This window comes from Apteryx mantelli, chromosome 6 (assembly GCF_036417845.1).
Source record: "Apteryx mantelli isolate bAptMan1 chromosome 6, bAptMan1.hap1, whole genome shotgun sequence".
In the NCBI taxonomy this organism is placed as follows: domain Eukaryota; kingdom Metazoa; phylum Chordata; class Aves; order Apterygiformes; family Apterygidae; genus Apteryx; species Apteryx mantelli.
This window is the reverse complement of record NC_089983.1, coordinates 36,597,888-36,617,811: the sequence shown is the minus strand read 5'-3', so window position 1 is coordinate 36,617,811 and position 19,924 is coordinate 36,597,888. Positions and strand designations below refer to the sequence as shown.

The 19,924-nt window shown below is 36.8% G+C and overlaps 1 protein-coding gene across 1 annotated transcript in view; it reads right to left on the bottom strand.

Annotated features, from left to right (window-relative positions):
- Window positions 1-19,924, bottom strand: part of PTPN4 (protein tyrosine phosphatase non-receptor type 4) — a 123,850-nt gene that overhangs the window by 28,426 nt on the left and 75,500 nt on the right. Inside the window, exons 12-15 of the mRNA XM_067299273.1 lie at window positions 14,831-15,003; window positions 11,175-11,243; window positions 3,547-3,681; window positions 2,035-2,193 (exon numbers count right to left, since the gene is read on the bottom strand). Coding sequence (XP_067155374.1) covers window positions 2,035-2,193; window positions 3,547-3,681; window positions 11,175-11,243; window positions 14,831-15,003 — 536 coding nt within the window. The remainder of the gene's footprint in view (window positions 1-2,034; window positions 2,194-3,546; window positions 3,682-11,174; window positions 11,244-14,830; window positions 15,004-19,924) is intronic.

Below are 19,924 nucleotides of genomic sequence, written 5' to 3'. Positions count from 1 at the left end.
GTTACTTTCTTACATATACAGACTTGATCCATAAATACAAATTTCAATAATTTAGCAGAGAGATTCTAAAGTCCCCAACTTACAAACTGCTTACTCAGACTTTCCCACTCAGAAAGCTCATAATGTTTAGGAAATTGGTTTTCGGACTGTAAAACAACGTAATTTCAAATTATACAAGTTAATACAGACTTCATGACTCTTTTTCTTTCATCAATCTCAAAACTTGAATCAATAATGTACCATCTGAGATTTTCATAAGACCCTGAATCCATATTACTTCATAAGTTTTTGATAATCAGCATCCTCATTCTTAAAAATATCTTACGTTAGATACCTCTACTGGGAGCCTAGCTTCCACTTTTAACCTTCCTACGAGGGGAAAAACAAAACTTAGTGACAGAAGAACAATATTTTTTCTTCTTGAGCATGAAAAGTGCAAAATCATGAAAAAGAACATCCATTGCAGCATAACTAATTTGCAAAACCACTTCCTCTCTTTTTAAGATTCATTTCTACGGTGACTTCTACAAGAAATCAGGTAGTTAATAAACAAGCCCAAATGACAGTCAGGAACATTTATTACAGTTTTATTGAAATAGTAATTTAGAGTAAAGGCATATGAATAGAAGAGAAAGCACTTAAGAACTGTATCTCTCCACCGTTCGGTAGGTGTTTCTCCTAGCTAGCTTCAATTGCTTTGGAACAGAAAGCGCCTGACTCTCTGCAGCCTTAGTACAGTAAAATTCAAATATAAGAAAACAGTCACAAGTGTTCGGGTTTTGAGACTCCTTTGCCTTGTGAATAGGTGAAAAAAAGCCCACGAAGAAAAGGAATTTTGTATTATCAGGCAAAAGACTGACTTTAACACTGAAAGTTAAACAACTACCTGATGTTCGAGTTGTAACTATTGCATTTTATTAAAAAAAAAAAACTTGTATTATTTTACAAAACTTAAAGAAAAAAATATTTTTTCCCCATGAACAATTCTGCACATTTGAAAAAATGAAAGTTACAGTCCAAGTAAAGTTTTAAAGCAGTGTCCAAATATCTTCCCAGCATAATTTTTCCTGAGATACACATATTGTTTAAAAACATGTAATTATGTGTTATTTTATAGATCTCAGCTGGGAACTATTTGCACCATTTGCACAATTTCCTTGCTTGCAGAGATCATACAAAATTATGAGGATAGGTATAGTATTATATGTATATATAAATAATGAAAGATATGGTAGAAATGTTAGTAAGATGTGCACCTTTTTTCCAAATCATCTGTACTGTGGCCACTAGTTACTTTTTGAATATTTCAAATCTTTGAATAACTCACTTTTTTTTGTTTGGAAATAAATGTGCTTTCCCACAAGCACAAAATTCCTGCTAAGAGAAGCTTTCATTTGCATTCCTCTATAATAATTAATTTTAATTTTAAACCAGTGTACAGTCTGTTAGATTGCAACTACGTAAAGCAAGAGAAGTGCTGCAATGAGAAAGGAAGCCTTCCGTAATTCACATCTACAAAAGCTATGTTATCCTTCTGAACTTTATGTGTAATACTATTTTTCGTTTTGCCCACCATAGCACTGGTAGATCTGCAGTACCACAGTTTTTTTTCTGCTAAGTTAAATATTAAAAGTGCTATCTTTAAAAAATTAAAGATACTATTCTGTAACTAAATTCAAAGCATGCGAAGAACCTCAGAAAGCTGGGGTACCTAAAATGTATTTTGACTCTTAAGTAATTTGTACAGCTCATTTTTACTTCTGTGCCTTGACAAAAACCAAAATTTCCAAACTCATGGGAATTAAAAACCTGTATCACAAAACAACTTAAAGTTCTACCAAAAATACCATTTGCATCCTCATCCAGCCAGTGATGGTCATATTACAGCACACCTACATTTACACCTACATTTACACTGACAAAAATGAATGACAATCCTGCACCAGGAACATGTCATATACAGGCCTTTACTCCAGTATCATTTAATTTTTAATTTCTGCATGCTATCATACAGTAACAACCAACAGCACTTACGGTGATGATTCCAGTATTATGCTATTAGCCTGGGTGGAAGATGGAGATCTGTGATTCACAAATACTTCACTTGGTGAAGCGTGAACCACATGGTCCACTAAATGTCCAACTGATGAGGGTCGTAAACGGGCTCCTTCTTGAGTGAAGGCAGAGTTGCGACTACAAGGGAAAGCATAGCTATGCAGTGTGAAAAAAATCTCATTATTAATCTACATTTCTTACAGCACTACACAGGGATGCTAAAACAATGGCTTTTCCCCTCAGTGCAGGCATATGTTCATAATCATAGTTTTATTAAATAATTTAAGCAATGACTAATTCTATTTGAGTGATTCTTTTCTGAAATACTGTGCTTTGTGGTTTCAAAAATCACTAAAACAACTGTTTTGCCAAATGAACATGCTATGCTTCATAATTTTCTTATTCAAAGTGCCCAAAATTTATTTTCATAACACTACATGGCTAGTATTTTTCAAATTGGTTATTTTTTAAAGAACCCTGAAAGTAATATGGTCTAACGAACAGGTTACTGGACTGACTGTCAGTGAGACTGAGTCAATGAGATGAAAAATCCTGGCTCTGTTAAGTTCATGACAGAACTGAACCTGGATTCAGCCAGATCAACATTTCTTCCCTAGCATCTCCTCCCAGAACAACCACAAACATTACTCTTAGAGCCCTTTCATTTCTGTGACCCAATTTTCCCATTTGAAAATTAGCATAGTGACATATGTATTATTCTTAAAATGCTTTGAAACTTGCATGATTTTTTATGTTAAGGTATAAGCATTATCATTACACAACGTTTTTAATCATTTTAAAGTGCTATGGATGCTTACAACAACATTCTTTTGAATAATATGCTGCAATGCGAAAGATCTTAAACCTTTAGGATTTATGCAATATAAAATTGGATAATACTGATTCTAAAGCAGTTTCAGCACACTGGGAAAACTGGTTATTTTCCAAAAGAAATCAGGAATGATTTCTCACTAACAATAAACATAAAACAGAAACCTTTATCATGTGAGAAGTGTGAGCTTTGAAAGGAATAAAAGAAATGCAGACAAACTGAGGGAGATAAACCTGCAAGGATTTCTGATGAAGTAACTTTCTCCAACGTTTATTTAAAAAAAAAAATAGTAGTATTCTATGAATAAAATATCCAGAATCATTACTTCTAAAATATTACACAGATTTTATTTTCCCCTCCCCTCAGCCAAACGAATAATTTAGTTTTAACTATGCTGTAGAAAACTCAAAGAAATTCTCAAAACTATGATGAAGTGCTACATCTTACACTTTATATAGGTTGAATGAGAAGCACCTAGAATGAGAATTCACCCTCAAATAGTTTATCTCATGAGAAGGTAAATGTTCCAGAGAGCTAATCTGCACATATTTTTGTGAAGTTTGTCTCCGTAATGCATTAATTTTTCTATCACACCAGTAGGTTACTTTCATTAGAGGCAGACAGTCACTTCCATAGGGAGAAGTGTCCACTCTACTTACTGATTTGGGGTTCCAGGTGGAGATCGTGACGGCAGGCTCTGGGTTTCTAACCTGTCATCAGACAGTGAGTTCCTACTCACTACTTCCCAGTCCATCCCACTCATTAATTTCCGTGACAAGGGTTTACTGGGGGACCTGGAAGAAAAAAGTAAAATGACTGACCAAAAATTATAGGAGGTAAGAACAAAATTATATAAAATGCACAACAGGAAACTGCAGATGGTCTATCATAGGAATCCAAACTATATGGAAGAAAGTAAACGTATAATGCAAAACTATGTTTACATTGACAGTGCTACATTTCCTCAACACCCTGCACTCTACTTTCTGGACTTTGCACAAGAGCATCAATCCCTCTGATGTTAGAACATCATTTGACAACTCTGTTATTCAAGTTAACTGGCCCATTTGGATAACTTAGGTGTATAGTATTTGATGACTGTTAGCTGGGAAGGAGACAGGGAAGATGGAAAAAGAAACTCTTAAACTTCATTAGCCATTTCCCATGCCTCAAAGAGAGGATCTGAGTCAATCAGTAGTCACCAAGAGGTCTGAATTTAGAAATGAAGAAAGGTCTAAGTAATAAAACTATTCAGCCATCTCAGGATTAATAGATGAACAAAGAGATGGAAACATCAGTCCAAAAAACTCCGAAAGAATCTGGAGAACTCAAAGGAGGGTAACCATCACCATAGCTGCTGGGCTTTGTTCCCTCAGGGATTTTCTTTGGGGTGACATGCTTTCTTCCAGTGCATGTTTTGACTCCAATAAGGCAGATAAAATCATCCTCTTTAAACTTCTTCCTGGACAACTTCCAGACTTCATTTGGTTTTGTGCTAGAAATGTCCTTCAGGTTAAAAGTGGGTATCCCCATGTTTTTATACGAAAAGAATATTTTCTATGGATTGTCATTTTTCAGTACTGAGGAAACTCTTTTTCTTCTCATTCTCCAGTCATCCCAGGATACCTACTCTTCTCTTCTGTCATTTTTTTCCTCATTTTTCTTGAGCAGAGATGAGACTATATTCATAATCTCTCATGAAATAGTGTGTTTCCCTTTTTTACTGGGACTCCTCAGATGATGCATCCAAGAATTCTGGTTGCCTTTTTCGTAGTAGCATCACATGGATTACTTGGTCATCCTGTGACTAAACATATCCAGATTTTTTGCTGGATACAACAACAAAAATTCTTGTAAACAATATGTCCTTGCATTTTGCATGAGTGAGTTTTTACTTCTACTACTTTGATGGTCCCATATAATTCACTTTCTCCTGTATCATTACCCAATCCTCTTTTACTCCAGTGATATCTCAATTTCATCAGTAGTCTCTAACTTTGCGTAATAAGGTGACAACGTATTTCTGTATCAGCTCTCTCCTCTATTCCTTTCCCCAGTTCCATAAATGCGTATCACAAAATAACTTCTGCTTTTCTGTCATCCAGGGATGTGGTAACTATTCTTTATCTCACCATTAATACCTTACAGATTTACTGAAAGTGCAAGTCCAGAAACAAGAAGCTTCATGTGTCAGCAGTTCCTTAATTTCTCAAAGTGCATCCTTCTGAAAATGAGAACTTTACTCACAGACATATTTTCACTTCTCATGGAATTTAAATTCAACACAAGCCTGTGGCATACCACCTTTAGCAGACTGTCCTCAATATGACCAAAAAAGTCTAAAATAATAACCAAGTGTCATACTGAATAATCTATATCCACATGCAGGAACATCTGTGTCTTATTAATACCAACAGCATTTGTTCAATACTAAAGGAGTGGTGTTTTATGTATGTTTGGGGTGTGTGTGCATTTTTTTTATCATTGTTGTTATTGTTCGTTTTTGACTCTCATGCAGTTTCGAACATGCATTGCACACTGTTTTGCTGTTCTAAAGACTTACCACACAACAGCTTACAGAAATTTCAGATAAATGAGATAGGTTATTCTAAACATTAGTGATTCAGGCCTTATGCCAGCTGAAAAATTCTAAAAGTATATTGATACTTTGAAACAGGCAAAATATTATCAATTTTTCATTTCCTGCGGAATAAGACATACAGTATCCTTGTATATATCACTATTTAAACAGTTTTCATTTAATTCAAAAATAATTAGCTTGATATCATGCGAGTTAAACTAACATTTGAATTTGTTTAATTTGGTTCAACGGGGAACAACTCAACTTTTGATATTTTTCTTCACACCGGTAGCATGTTTGAATAGTTCTGAAAAAGTAAAATAACAAGAAACCAGCAGAAATTAAATACAACATGTCTAATAATTTATCTGTTCATTATTCTTTTATTAATCAAAGGTTATCACTAGCTGGACTTTGCTGAAAATAAGCTTGCAGCCAGCAGAAGAGCACCAAAAGACAGTTCTGGCAAGAGGTAGATTCTACTGCCAAACGACTAGCTAAAGGGAAAATGCTGGTGAACAAAAGGTATTATTAGCTAAATACAGGAAGGAAGATACAGTATTTTCTAACTGACATGTAAAGGGAGCTATTGAACCTTACTCGCTTTCGCTGAAAAATCAGCAAGTGGACTATAGGAAAGACTTTTTTTAAAATTGCCTAAGAACAGTAAAAAAAAAAAAAAAAAAAAAGGCACTATTCTTGTCTTTATAAAACAGAAATTAAATTATGAAGAGACACAAAAGACTGGGGGGAGGGAAAAAACAAGTTTTTCCAAAATGATGTTTTTGACCTCTTCAAAAAAACCCACCTCATTGTCCTAAGCTACAATTTGTAACTACTCAGTTTTGAAGAACTTCCTCAATCCGTGCAACAGATAACCACAACTTTAAAATGAGCAAAGCATCATCTTTTTCCCCATCAAAAAGTTCGATGTTAAGAAAACTCACCTTATTTACTGTGGATAGGGTTTGATCTTTGAGAAACTATACTTCACTACCATCATAAACAGCTGCAGCTTTTATCACCAAAGGTTAGTTTCAATTATTTTATTAACCGTGCTAACCTCAGAGTCCCACCCACTCGTGTTTGTTGCCTCCGTTTCCTGTCTTTGCAGAAATTTCAAAGAAAAAATTACCACATTGCAGCACTGAACTTCTCAGTGCTGTGGCTTTTTGGTACTAGTTCTCATTGCCAATACTTTTATAGCTAACAATAAATTATTTTTGATTCACTTTTAGCTATCTTGTGAATATTCGTGCAAATTTCTTCTGTACTGCTAATTCTTTACACTATTCAAATAACTTTCTCATGACAGAGTGCAGCTAAGGAGATGGGAGGGGGGAAGTAAGCTGTAAAAACTTTTGAAAGGCTTTGATAAACACTGAAATATTAAATTCTGCTCTAGTAGAATTCTCAGTCTGGATGCTTCTATTGCACCCCATTATATGGCATTGCTAGTTAAAAGAGAAAACTAATTTAAAATTTAATATTAGGGGTGCACCTGCAGAGACATATTCCTAAAAAGTCCTATCTATCTGAACAGGCACAGAGACCAAAAGCCTTAGCTGCCCCCAAATCAAGACAAGTCATAGTCTTATGTGTTGTGATATCACGTCATACAAAAGCCAAAATATCGCGGTGGGGATGAAATTACATAACGCAACTAAAAAGCGGCATGAATTGCTAAGCCAGCAAACACCCAAACGATACTAGCTCAGCTACAGTACACAAAAGCTTTCAAAGACTGAACTTGTTCTGCATCCTGCTGCCAAAGAGCTAAACTCTCGCAGGAGTTAGAAAAGAGAGGGATAAAGGGAAAGAGGGTAGCGTTTGGGAACTGAGGTGGGAACCCTTTCAACCATTGCCGTCCCCCAAAAGAAAGCATAACCTGGAGCTTACTTCATATTTTGACAATCACTACAGGGAATATATTTCTCAGCAAAACTGCTTCAGATGCAGAGACAGACTGAAATTATATATAAACGTGCAGGTATACCATAAATGCCAGATGCAGTTTAAAACAACCAAGTAATGATTGAAGCAATTAGATTGGATTTCTGAAAGCAGAGGTTTTAGCTTCATGGTATGGAGTTTGGAAATACAAGTAACTGACAGAGACAGCTACTCGCTGTCAGGCAGTACGACTAAATGACCTTCTCCAGTAAATACCAGCAGAAATGAACAGAGTTCGAATATTTTGCAAGAACTCTAAGAGAGAGCAACGCTCCTTAAGAAATCTCTCAATTCATGAGTTGATAGAACTTCTTCAGTTGTATTATCTACTGATATTCTATTCCTGGGAATTCTTACAGTTTTCTTGGTTTGTGAATATCCTGCAACAAATGAAGCCAAGTGAAAGACTCCTATAATGAAGATGGGAAAAATCACAACTGCAGCAGTAGTCTGAATGCTTAAGTCAGGGCTGCATGAATATTAAGAAAGAGCACTCACAAAAATATTTAACAAATTTATATAGGCTACCTGCTTTACAACAGATTCAGATTCTTAATTTAATTTTTAAATGTTTTTATGGCAAAAAAAAACCCAAAACCAAAAAACCTGAATACTACTTCAGCTGCATTTAAAGCAAAGTCCTGAGGACAAACAGCTAAACCTACCAATCCTAGGTTATACCTGCTTGTTTTTTTTGAATGGATGCCAGGAAATTTTATTTCCACATTTTGTGTTCTGGATCTATGTTCTATTCAGTATCTGAAGGCTAAAAGATCATTACTTGTAACAATTATCATTTCCTAGTGTAGACTAGTAGACACAGTAGACTGTTCAAATAACATCTCAACGCAAGTATCTATTGTTCTCTTACAATGAAATAATTCAAAAGCTTTGCTTAGACAGTACTAGCTCAGTAAAGCAATTTTTAGTTAGATATAGATGAGAAAAACAGAGGGTAAATCTGGATAGCTCTAGAAAAAAAAAAAAAAAAATCTAGAAACAACCCAGTATTTTTTTTTTTCCTATCAGGACAGTCACTGAACATCAGTGGGAGTTTTCCTGCTAATCATAATGGATCTTGAATAAATTTTCAGACATGGTAATCATACCAGCAGCAATTATTCAATTTTTTGATGTGGCCACTTAATTCTCAAGGAAGTCCTGACTGTGATGCTAGCATGCACCTAGTTCCATAACAAAAGGCAACAAATACCTAAGGAACTTTCAAAAGCAGAAGCAACTGAAACAAATCCACACCTTAAGAAGTGTGCATTTGAACCACAGAACCACACATCCTTAAGAAGTTGCTACACAAAACAATTACTGTGTCTGAGAAAGATGCGCTCAAAAAGAGAAAGGCAGGTTCCAGGAACAAAACCTATATCATACCAGGAAAACCTTAAAAAGCAAAATTTAGCCTCTGTGTGACTATGGAAGGGCTAAGATCTATTCAGTATTACAACTTGAAATGTAAATGTTCAGTAGACAAGAATTTTAAAGATACAGTTCTCAGATTAAGCTCCTTGGACTACATGGTAATGTCTTGCATTTCATTTTTTTTCCACCCTTGAGGATATTAAGAAAAACCTTTATAATTCAGAATGCATTAATCATGCACTGTGATGGGGAGGATAGAAGGAAGAACCAGATGAACTACTAAAGGCCTTTCTAGGCGTATTTGTTACTGCATGCCACTAAATTCAGTCCACTTTGACATATGCATGCATGCATGTAGAGGTTTATCAGTCATCAACATTACTGAAGAGCTCAACAGGCAAGTAAGGAAGAATGCTGCATTCCTCTACCTAAAGACATATAGCAACAACAGAAAATGTAATTACTGAGGACAGAAGAGTCGAGTGTCTTATTAAATAACAATAAAAAAAAAAAGCTGAAGACTTGAGAAAACACCAAAGCAGTCCTAACCGTAGCTTTCAACTTCATTCAGAGTATATATTACAAAAGACTAACGACTTCAGCACCACTTGTTCAGTTTTGACTCAAAGGGAAGAGTGCCACCTACTGAATAACAGCTTCTAAAACAATGTATATACTTCTCAAAACCAAGGCCAGGCTCTCTTCCCCACTCTGCTTAGTTGTGGGAAATTGCCAAGTTCAAAGTGCAGTGAGAAATACATAGTTTTTAACTAATTTATAACCATCACATAAATAAATACTGGACAGCTCAGTAGTCACAGTGCTGGTAGTTGCCTTTTGAGTGCTAAAAAAATTCCCCAAAATAAAAATCAAACCCAGGCCCCAAAGTAAATTAAATACAAAGAACAAAAGAAGTCTACAACACACAACGAACTAGTACTATAAAATTTACCTGTTGAACAAATAGGTCACAGCACTTCTGCCCCCCAAATCCCTCTACTATGGAGCTGGGGTTTCTATGGTTTGTCCAGCTAAAAACTCACATTATGTTGCACAGGGGAAAAAGCGAGGTGGGGGAGAAGGGGTAGAGTAGAAAAAAAGCAAAATGGAAGTAGACTTAAGAAATACTACCTAAAAAAAGGAAAATAAAAGAATACGGGGGGGGGGGGGAGGTGATCAGCATAAATATAGTCAAATTAATGATTCGGTTGTTTAATTATTAGCTATACTTATTCATTTCTGAGACCAACCACAAGAAACTCAGTTTTACCAATGTTAATGTATTTCACAATTCTACTGTTGCCATGACCTGTAGCATATCTGAAATTGGGCAGAAAGTCCTCTGATGAAGGAGGCCAATTTGTTGCCTCATTGGGGGGGGGGGGGGGGGGGGAAATCAGGGCAGAATTCACAAATGCTCTGAAAAATAGCATTTGCAGGTACCTGAGAAAGGTTACTATGTTTGCTACTATGAGCAGGCAGGTAATTGCTAAAAGACATTCCCCGGCTCAGTAAAATTTTCTTAAGTACAAAACAGTGCAGAAGATGCTCCCTGCTCATGAGGCTTCTTTGTATTACACGCAAAGGATCAGACCCTACTGCCAAATCGGATGCAGCAGCAGTTATCCCTTTGAATATTATGACATACTCTGACTGAAGAGTTAAATCTATTTTCTTATAATCACTAAACCTATCATCCCTTCTAGAAATTGAACACAACATTAAATAATAGCTTCTGTCATCAGCCAAGTAGTCTGTGACAGTCTCTTCAGAAGCAGCTCGCTCTCAGTCAAAATTTTCATGGTAAAAAAAACTCATTAGTGATGAAACTGTTCTCACCAAGTCAGGCACTCACAGTAGCCAATTCCAGAGGAAGTATGTACATACAGTTATAGGCTATCAGTGATAAAACATATCCATTAACTTGTTGTTTTAATAGTACAGTTAAAGAGACCATTCTCTGCAATGGAGAGTTATATGTATTAGTCCTCACTGTGTTACAAACTACACAGATGGAAGGCAATTCTGATTCTCTTTGAAAAGACATAAAAGGAGAAAATATGAAGGCATGTCCTTATTAATTTTTCTGTCATAAGATTCTCCCCCACTGTCCTCAAAGAGGCATCAAAATTAAACTCTTCAATACGGTTAAGGTATGCTACCAGCAATAGGAGATAAAGGTTGCTCTTTATTTTCACAAACAGAAAACAGTGATTTCCCCACCACCACCCCCCATAACATCTTAAGATGTACAAACAGAAGACTTGCTGAAATCAACTGGCATATCAGAATACTACTACTAGCAAATTACTACTGACAATTTAGCAGATGTAGACATGGCCATAATTAAATTCTGTACAAATGTAAATTCCTTACCTTGCAAATACCCTGTCTTTGTTTGCTTTTTCTTTACCATACTGCACAGACTGGACCTCTGTTCTCCCACTGGAAAACAAAACAAAACCAAACCACTAAATGCAACAAACTTAGGACAACAATTTCTTGCTTAAAATCGAACCATCTGAACAAAACAAAATATACTGTTTTCAGTCATGTTGAAACAAGTGTGCTAGCTAGTACAGTGCAACTTAAGACAGCATTTGGGTAAGTACTAGAAGTATAGGTCGTCTTTCCCATTAGAGTCAGACTGTAACAAAGACTAATTAATATTAAGTATAACAAAGCTTCATATTTTTTTTTTCTACCCAAAGCAAGTATGTAAGTTCTGCTTTCATCTTTTGGAAAGCACTTAACACTATAATCTCCCTTGTCATAGCCACTATTAAAAGTAACAGCATCTCAACTGTACTCCTCCTAGGCTAATTCCTGAATTGCCTCCTGCAATTAACACAAGCACTACGTTGAGCAAAATCTTTAGGTAACAAGACCGTCAGTGTATCCTGGATTTCACCATAAGACAGACAGTCCAGATTTTTTTTAAAAATGATTCCTTTAGGGAAACAGGTGAGGAGCAACAGAAAAGGCACATTCTTAGAGTAGGACCTTGGTGGTGGTGCAGGTTATTCTTGCTCAAGTCCCAGATCTCACTGCTTCCAAGCTTCTGCTATAGCAGAACCGGTTAAAGAAATTGAAGAAAACAGCCTTGTCCAAACACGATGACTTCTCATCTAAATATATAGTTGGCCACAGGAATCAAACCAGCATGTCCATCCATAAGGATATGTTTGGTTGATTTCATGTTGGGCAGCACGTCCTTCCTCACAAGAAAAAGCAGCAGATTCTTCTGGGAAAAAGGCAGCAAGTATTTCGCTCGTGTCAACTGCTGACCCGAGAAGGAAGACTGTTGTTTTCTGAGTAAGGAAGATACTGCCGCCTTCTTCTGAGGAAGATACTGCCAAGCAGCTGCTGTACAGAATGTACCTGTGTGGGCTGTGTGTTGTCAACAAGGACTTTGAAATTGATGCAGTTGCCACACCACCAAAGGCACGTTTGCGGTACACACTGATGGCAACGGACGTGCTGTTGAAGCTGGGTTAAGTGCCTGATGACATTAAGTGACTCAGCAGCAGTTTCTTAGTGCCAGCTCTCATATCACATGCAATACTGTGATTTTAACTTCAGAGGACTATGTGACTAGATCAGAGAACACTAAACTTGGACCACAGTCTCAGCTGTTGCACTCATTTCTGGCAATTCATTTCTGTATCAGTATTTGGAGGTTGGTTCCTTAAGGTTTGACAAAAACTTTCAAGTTGCTATTTAATTAAGTAGACTATCATTAAGAAATTAGATAAGCACATCAGAATCATATCAGGGCAAACAGATAAATGATTTTTCTCCCTGTATATACTCCGGCTTCCAGCAGTCTGCAGCTTAGGAACTTTCCAAGTCACGTACTGGACCACATTTTAGTTAGTGGCCATTAAAAGACTTTTTCATCTGTTTTCTACTTGCTTTTAGGAATTCATTTAGACTTCTAGCCTCCACAACATCCTTTTGTAAAGAATTCCACAATCTGACTACTGGATGAGTGAATGACTCCTGAAGGCTGGAAGAATAGGCCAACAGGAGTTGTGAAGTTCACCGAAGGAAAATGCAAAGACCTGCACCTGGGGAAGGATGTGTCAGTACAGGCTGGGGACCCAGTGGCTGGAAAGCACCTTTACTCACCACTGGTGAGACTGCATCTGGAGTGCTGCATCCAGATCTGGGCTCCCCAGAGCAAGAGAGACATGGGCATACTGGAGCAAGTTCAGCCAAAGGACACGAAGATGGTTAAGGGACCTCTGACATACAAGAAGAGGCTGACAGAGCTGAGTTTTTGTTCAGCCTTAGGATAAAGTAGCTCAGGAAGATCCAATGCGTATAAATACCTGACAGGAGGGTGTAAGGAAGACGGAGCCAGACAAGAGGCAATGGGGACAAACTGAAATACAGGAAATTCTACTTAAATGTAACAGTAAAATCACGTCTGGCCATGGCTTTGTCTAGACAAGTTTTGAAAACCTCCAAAGACAGAGATTCTACCACCTCTCCTGGGTAGCTTGCTCCAGTGATGCACTATCCTCCTAGAAAAAAAGGCTTTTCCTAATGTCCATCTAGAGTCTGCCAAGCTGAAATTTGCGGCTGTTGCCCTTTTTCATATCACCTGCCACTAATAGAAAGAACTTGGCTCCATCATTTCTGTAACCGTCCTTGAAGTAGCTTTAGGCTGCTACTAAATCCTCCCTTAGCTTCCTTTTTACCCAACTGAACAAAGCCCCGTGCTCTTAATCTCTCAGTGTATATCATGTTACTACTATTACGCTGTCTCTAAACAACCTCTCAAGATACCCACAGAAATCCTAGCTTTTTAGCTGCTTCATTAACTTTAATGACCTTCCTCATTTTTATACAGTTTCCCTTTTTATCTTACATTAAGTTGAATGCTATCAAAGAACTATTCTACAATAATAACCACAATAGATTCAATTCAAAATCTTCATAGAAATTAAAAAGCTCCCCAAATTCACTACAGTAACACTGAAACAATTCTTGAATACTGTTCAGAACAGCAGAATGCTGTTTCTGAAATGGGTGCTATGATTGTTGGTTAAAGGAACAGATGGTGCAAAAATTTAGTCTCTGAATTACTTTCCTCTTGAAACATTTATTCAGTTCACGAGTGTAACAGAAATAGCCTGCTATTGTGCTTTCTAGCTTTTCATCATCATCATCTCCCTTTGTATGTCACAGACACTGTTGCCATTCTACACAGATGATCCACAGAGGCTTCACAATTACTTCTCCAATTTAGGAACAATTTAAACCACAGGAATTCTGCATTACTTGCAGAGACAGTTAACTCACTTACCTTGCTTAACTCTGAGCCTTCTTTCAAAGAAAGCACCTGAAAAACCAACACCAACTACTCTATCATTACAATACATTTGGAAATCACAGTTATTCTACTATCATTCTTTGCATCTCTAAGTTTTTTGCCTATTATGTCAAATTCACTCTTAAAAATTAGGGACTTCGTTTCACCCTTATTTTCTAAACTTCTGGTTTTGGTGTGGAACATGCATGCCTTTTGTCTTAATCTAGTTGTCTATTTGTATGCATCTAGCTTAAATGGACTTTACTTGGACAAGATTCTCCCTGCTGACTCCTATTTGATCTTTCTTTAGGTTTGTTTTGTCCATGTTGCTGCATACAAGATCTTAGCTCCATCAGTTTTCAAAAACACCAGGCCAAAGACTTTGAAGTTCTGAGGCAACATTTTTAAGTTTAACATAACCCAGCAGATATGCAGCTCTTTCTCATAGGCAAAGACATGCAGCCTGTGAGACAATCCCAAAGTATCAGTTTAGTAACAACTGCTAATAATACAACAATAATATTTCCAAGATGGTCTAGAAAACTACTGACATCAGAAGCTGAAGCCAAGGCACAAGGGGGACAGTTGCAGAATTCAAAAACTACTCAACGTATGGCATCTTTTAATAAAGATACTCAGTAATTCCCTACTTTTATTGATGAGTTACCTCTTCTATTATGTTCTTCCCCATATATTTCAAATCAGCACTTACCAGTACCGGAACTTTGAACCCAAAGTGAAATAATGTGCAAAAAAGTTCTTCTGAGGGGGCAGTGGTCTGTCCAAACGGAAGAACGTGTGATGCTCAACACAAGCTTTCCACAAATTCTTACATGCTCGATAATTCACCATATTGAATCCCAGTAATGTTTCTCTAGATTCATGCTGAAAGTGAGAAAAAATGATTTCAGGTAAAAATTATTCCCAGTTACATTTGAAATTAATCTAAGATAATTACTGTTGGTTTTACAAAAATTTTCAGGAGCAATGCTTTTTAAAGTGGCTCTCTAATTTTATAAATTAGGTTGTTATAAAACCTTTTTAAAATAACTGTAAGAGCTGTCTCAAAAGGAATTTTCTTTTTAAAAGTTATAGCCTTTTTTCTTTTTTAAATGAAGAGCCTGCTCATAGGTTAACATTGTGTTTAGTGATGTTGAAAAAGGTCTAGCTGGGAAGAAAGCAGACATTCCCAAAAGGCAAGATCCAAGCTACATTAAGAAGTTTCTGTGACTGTGACTGAAGAACTTGAAGGCAACATGCCTCCCCTTTTCAAGATTTTTACAGCTGAGATGAGGAATTTAATCCCAGCTGTTTAGAAGAGAAGGGAAAGTAAGCTGGCAAGTATGCACATGTGACTGTTTTAAAGATTGGGAATAGGTATTCATCTCAAGAACAACTAATACGCTTAACTCTAAATGACTGATTGGGTTCTTGGTGACGGAGAGACAAGCAGAAGTGCGAACAAGATAAGCCAGTCTGCCTGTTGAGGGAGCTTGATTACAACCTTTGTAGGTCAGAAGACATCAGCACTGTTTTCTCTTCACAGTACCAAATCCTCCATGATGCTTAGCACATTTTAATTGTTTTTATTTAGCAGTAAACTCTTTTATCAGGATATTTCTTTGCTGGCCTGCTCATTTTTAGATTTGCTGGGATAGTGGGGCATAGATCTGGAATGCCTCTCCCAGTGTTGCAGCTGGGCAGTCATTATCATTACTGGCTAAGACAGATTCTGTACTTTCCGTCACGCGATGAAATTAGGGTAAAGAAAAAACTGGATTTCAAAAGTAAACAGTAAATTCTGAATATCTTTTGACAAAACTCAAGAAATAAGAATCTAAAAACCGGTATTTTACTTCAATTTACAAGAATTGCATATATACATCTTCCCATGTATTTTTTATTAAAGATGTTTACAGAAGTACTTACAAGTCATGAGCAAGATAACAGAAATGAAGTCCATTAGCTGTTCAGTCACAAAAGGCTTTCCCAACCAATAAACAATGTAAGTGTGCTTACTATGGTAAACAACCTCCTTCTTTTCATGCTGCTATCCTACAAGACTATGGGAAATCCTACTATGGGAAATTACGGACTGCCTCATCTAGATGCAACAAAGATTTTAGATTCCAGTGAAAAGTTCTCATGATGTAGCACAACTAATGCTTTTCCAGCCGTTACACAGTTGGAAAGAGAATTTGACAAGTTATGTGAGCTGGTGAGCATGCATGTTTACATCACACTTAAACCATTATAACCACAGGCTGGGGTGGGGGAGAAATCCTGCTCCCCTCGGTTTATATTCCAGAGAACGAGGTGATCCAACTCTCCTATAACCATATGATTATCTGATCACTGGCTCAGACATGAATCATGAAGGAAGAGCTGGTAATGGGTGATGAAAAGGAGCTGCAGCTAGATCAGCTTAATTGTAATGCGAAACAGCACTTTCACAGGAACTTGGTGTGATAGAGCTTTAAGGTACCTTAACAATAGTTCTATTCATAGCTTTTAAGGCTTTCATTGCAATGTAGAGAACTGATTCTCAGAACCTACCCTTAACCTCAATTACAGACAGGAATCAAAACTTTAGGCTAAAGTAGAGTGTAAGATACTGGCTCCTAAGTGAACCAACCCTTTTCCTACCACCGTGGGTTCTGCAAAATCCAGACGTGAGCTGGGCCCTTGAAACTTATCTTTGCTGACCATTCTGGGGTGTAAGCCCTGGCTCTACGGCTGACTGGTAACAGCCCTTAGGGTAGGTTGGCCACATTTCCCTGAAGAATAGTAGGGCTGGGTCAATTTTGGTATGACATACAGACATTTCAGTGTATTAAGTCTCCTGAGACAGTGGTAGAAGACTGTTTGGGGGAGTCACAGTTGGAAGAATGGAAGCGTGGATATTGGTGTACTTCTTGCATACAACAGCCCAGTCCTTGAGCATTCACCTTGGGTGGGGACATTCATTCGAACCTTCCTTCGCCTGATTTGAGGCAGTGACTTCAAATCAGATCTCTCACTTCTTAGGAGAGTAACTGCTGGGTTAAAAAGCATACTTTCTAGGGGTCTCTCTCCCTTTATATAAACAAACAAAAATGCCAGAACAAAACAAAAATCTGTACCCTCCCCTCATGCGCATGTTTACTGACAGAGACAAAAAGACTAAAATTTTATAAGCACATGCTCCCAGAGACCCAAGATGTTCCTTTTCCCCCACAGAGTGGAAGAAAGTCCTTTGGAAGCTTAAGTGCTGCACGGATTGTGCCAGCAGTATCAGCACTTTATGCAAAAGCCCAGGGGCAGAAACTTAGATAGGATTAGGCAACAATCAACTAGGCATCTAATGAATGCCAGTGTTATTTAAGTTCAAGTACATATTTGGACAGATAAACCCATGTATCACTTCACGAATCTAGCCCAGCTTCCTTCTGAGGGATAGCAAGGAGAAAAAATTCAAAGTGCAAACTTCAGATACACAATCTATAATAAAAACTTTTTTTTTTTTTTTTTTTTTTTAATAAACACGCTGAAGCCAGGTCAGCGACAAAATCCGCAATACTGTTTTGTTAGGGACTCCAGTGATTTTTCCAGCAGATACTTGAGCTCTAAAACAGCAAAGGAACATGCTGAACAGTTTATTTTGCTGTCAAAGAATCAAGACTGCTAAAGTACACTGGACAGCATTAAGAATGTGATGCTAACTATTGACATTACAACAGCCAAGGGTGCAACTAACCAAAAACAGAGAAGCTTAGAGAAACACAGAGAGATACAAAAATACTGAATAATTCTTGAACTACAACAATTTTAAAACACATAAGGGAAGTAACATATGGAACAGGAGAAAAAGCAAAAATATAGTGGTGCAAAATCCAGTATAGAAAAATAATCACTGAAAAATAACCTGGCTTAGAGGGCTTCCAAGACTGTAAATTGAAAATTTTGAAAAATTGAAAAAATTGAAAAAATTGTATGGATAATATTCTTTCCCCCAAAATCCCAAACAAACAATGAAAAGAAAATCCACTTGGAATACGTGCTCTAGTCACATAATTGACAGAATACACAACCAACTTCAATTCAAGAACATGCTACATTAGCAGTGAAAATAACAGACTTTGACATTTATTTGCTTCATCTGACTTCCGTTAAATGATTTATTTAAACACAGATATAATCTGTTAAAAGTAGGCAAATAATTCCCTGCTTGTTGATGCCTCTAAGCAATGCCAAGTCAGGGAATAAGCTTAATAGGCGATTAACAGATAAGGTACTTGCACTTTTGAGTACAGTTGCAATTAAAAGCTCTACACACTCATTCGAGGTATTTGAAAAATATCTGTTAAGAACTACTTAAAAACAGTAAGTATAGCAGTCTGGGAAAAAAAAAAAAAAAAAAAGAAAAATTCCTCTCCCAAGACCACTAATTTAATATCTTAAAGCACCTCACCTTTGCATCAGAATAGCTATGGTTAACTCAAGTGTACTATTTTTTATATATTTACACGCAACTTTGAAACTTATCATGAACATATCATGAATGTATGTTCATCGACATATCATAAATCAGTACTTTTATTTTGTTTTAATAAGCTACACAAAGCAGTAGACCAAGGATATTTTTACATACCAAATAAGCAACGGTAGAGTCATTTCACCTGGTTTCTGCTACCTAAAAGGAGCCATTAGGCTCCCTATTTTGTTAAAGGAAGGTGAAAGTAAATGTAAGCATACACCAGAGAGCAACTTAACCCATCCTCAAATGTATTTCCAACTCATGCAGGATGCTTCACCCTTTGCAGGTGTCTGTTTACTACAGAGGAAGTCTAATGATTAGCTTTGGTTAGCTAATTATTGTGAAACAAAACAAGTTGTTTTAACCTAACTGAAGCTGAAGTTAGGTGAGATGAATCTTATCCTAAGAGTCTATTAAGGGAATTTAACTCTGGAAATAATAATTTTAATATTAGGTATCATTCAAACAAACGAGTTTTAAGTACAATGCCTTCTTTGGAAGCCAAATTTGAGCTTTCAGCTTAAGATATTCATCACTTGGAATGAACAAAAATGAAGTTCTTGCCATCAGTTTTCATCTGATGCACAGAGTTTACACAACAACAGTATGAGGCTTTGTCATTTGTTGGCTTAGATGTCTCAGAAGACGAATGACATTACTTATATATACGCTACAGTCTGGTGCAAGTTACAGTATGCAGGGTATTAAAAAGGCACAGAAAATACAAGATAAGAAAGCTATCTTTATATTGTCCTCATTTATATGCTGGAATGCAGAAAACACTCAAATGCAGAACCTGCCCAAATTTTCTATCTACCCGTCTCAATTTTCAAGGCTCTTTTTCCTTAACTCTGCTACTACAACTTTTTCCTCAAGTTCTGTTTTAAAGAACAGTAAGTGGAGTTCAAAATTTCTTAATTCCAATTAAATAGCCAAATTCTCATCTCAGATCCAAATATATAATTCTTGTAACTGTAATGGAAATTATACATATTGGTATCAAGACAAAATTTGACCCCTGGGCAGTCAGAGATCAGTTTGCATTCTAGAACTAGCCTGTATCCCCTGCATGGTATTAAAAAATATCTGTGTCACCATGATGCAATATTCTCCTCCCCATTTTTGCATCATTATTATTTTTCTCTCTTACATGTCTACTCCTGCTTATTTCATCTAATAGGCAAAACTAATTTCTTTCCATGCATAACGGCTCCCAAATCCTTGCTTAGTTCCAGCTCCTGCTACTCCACTTCTGAACTGACAGCTACTTGCACTGTGCCGAGCACAAGC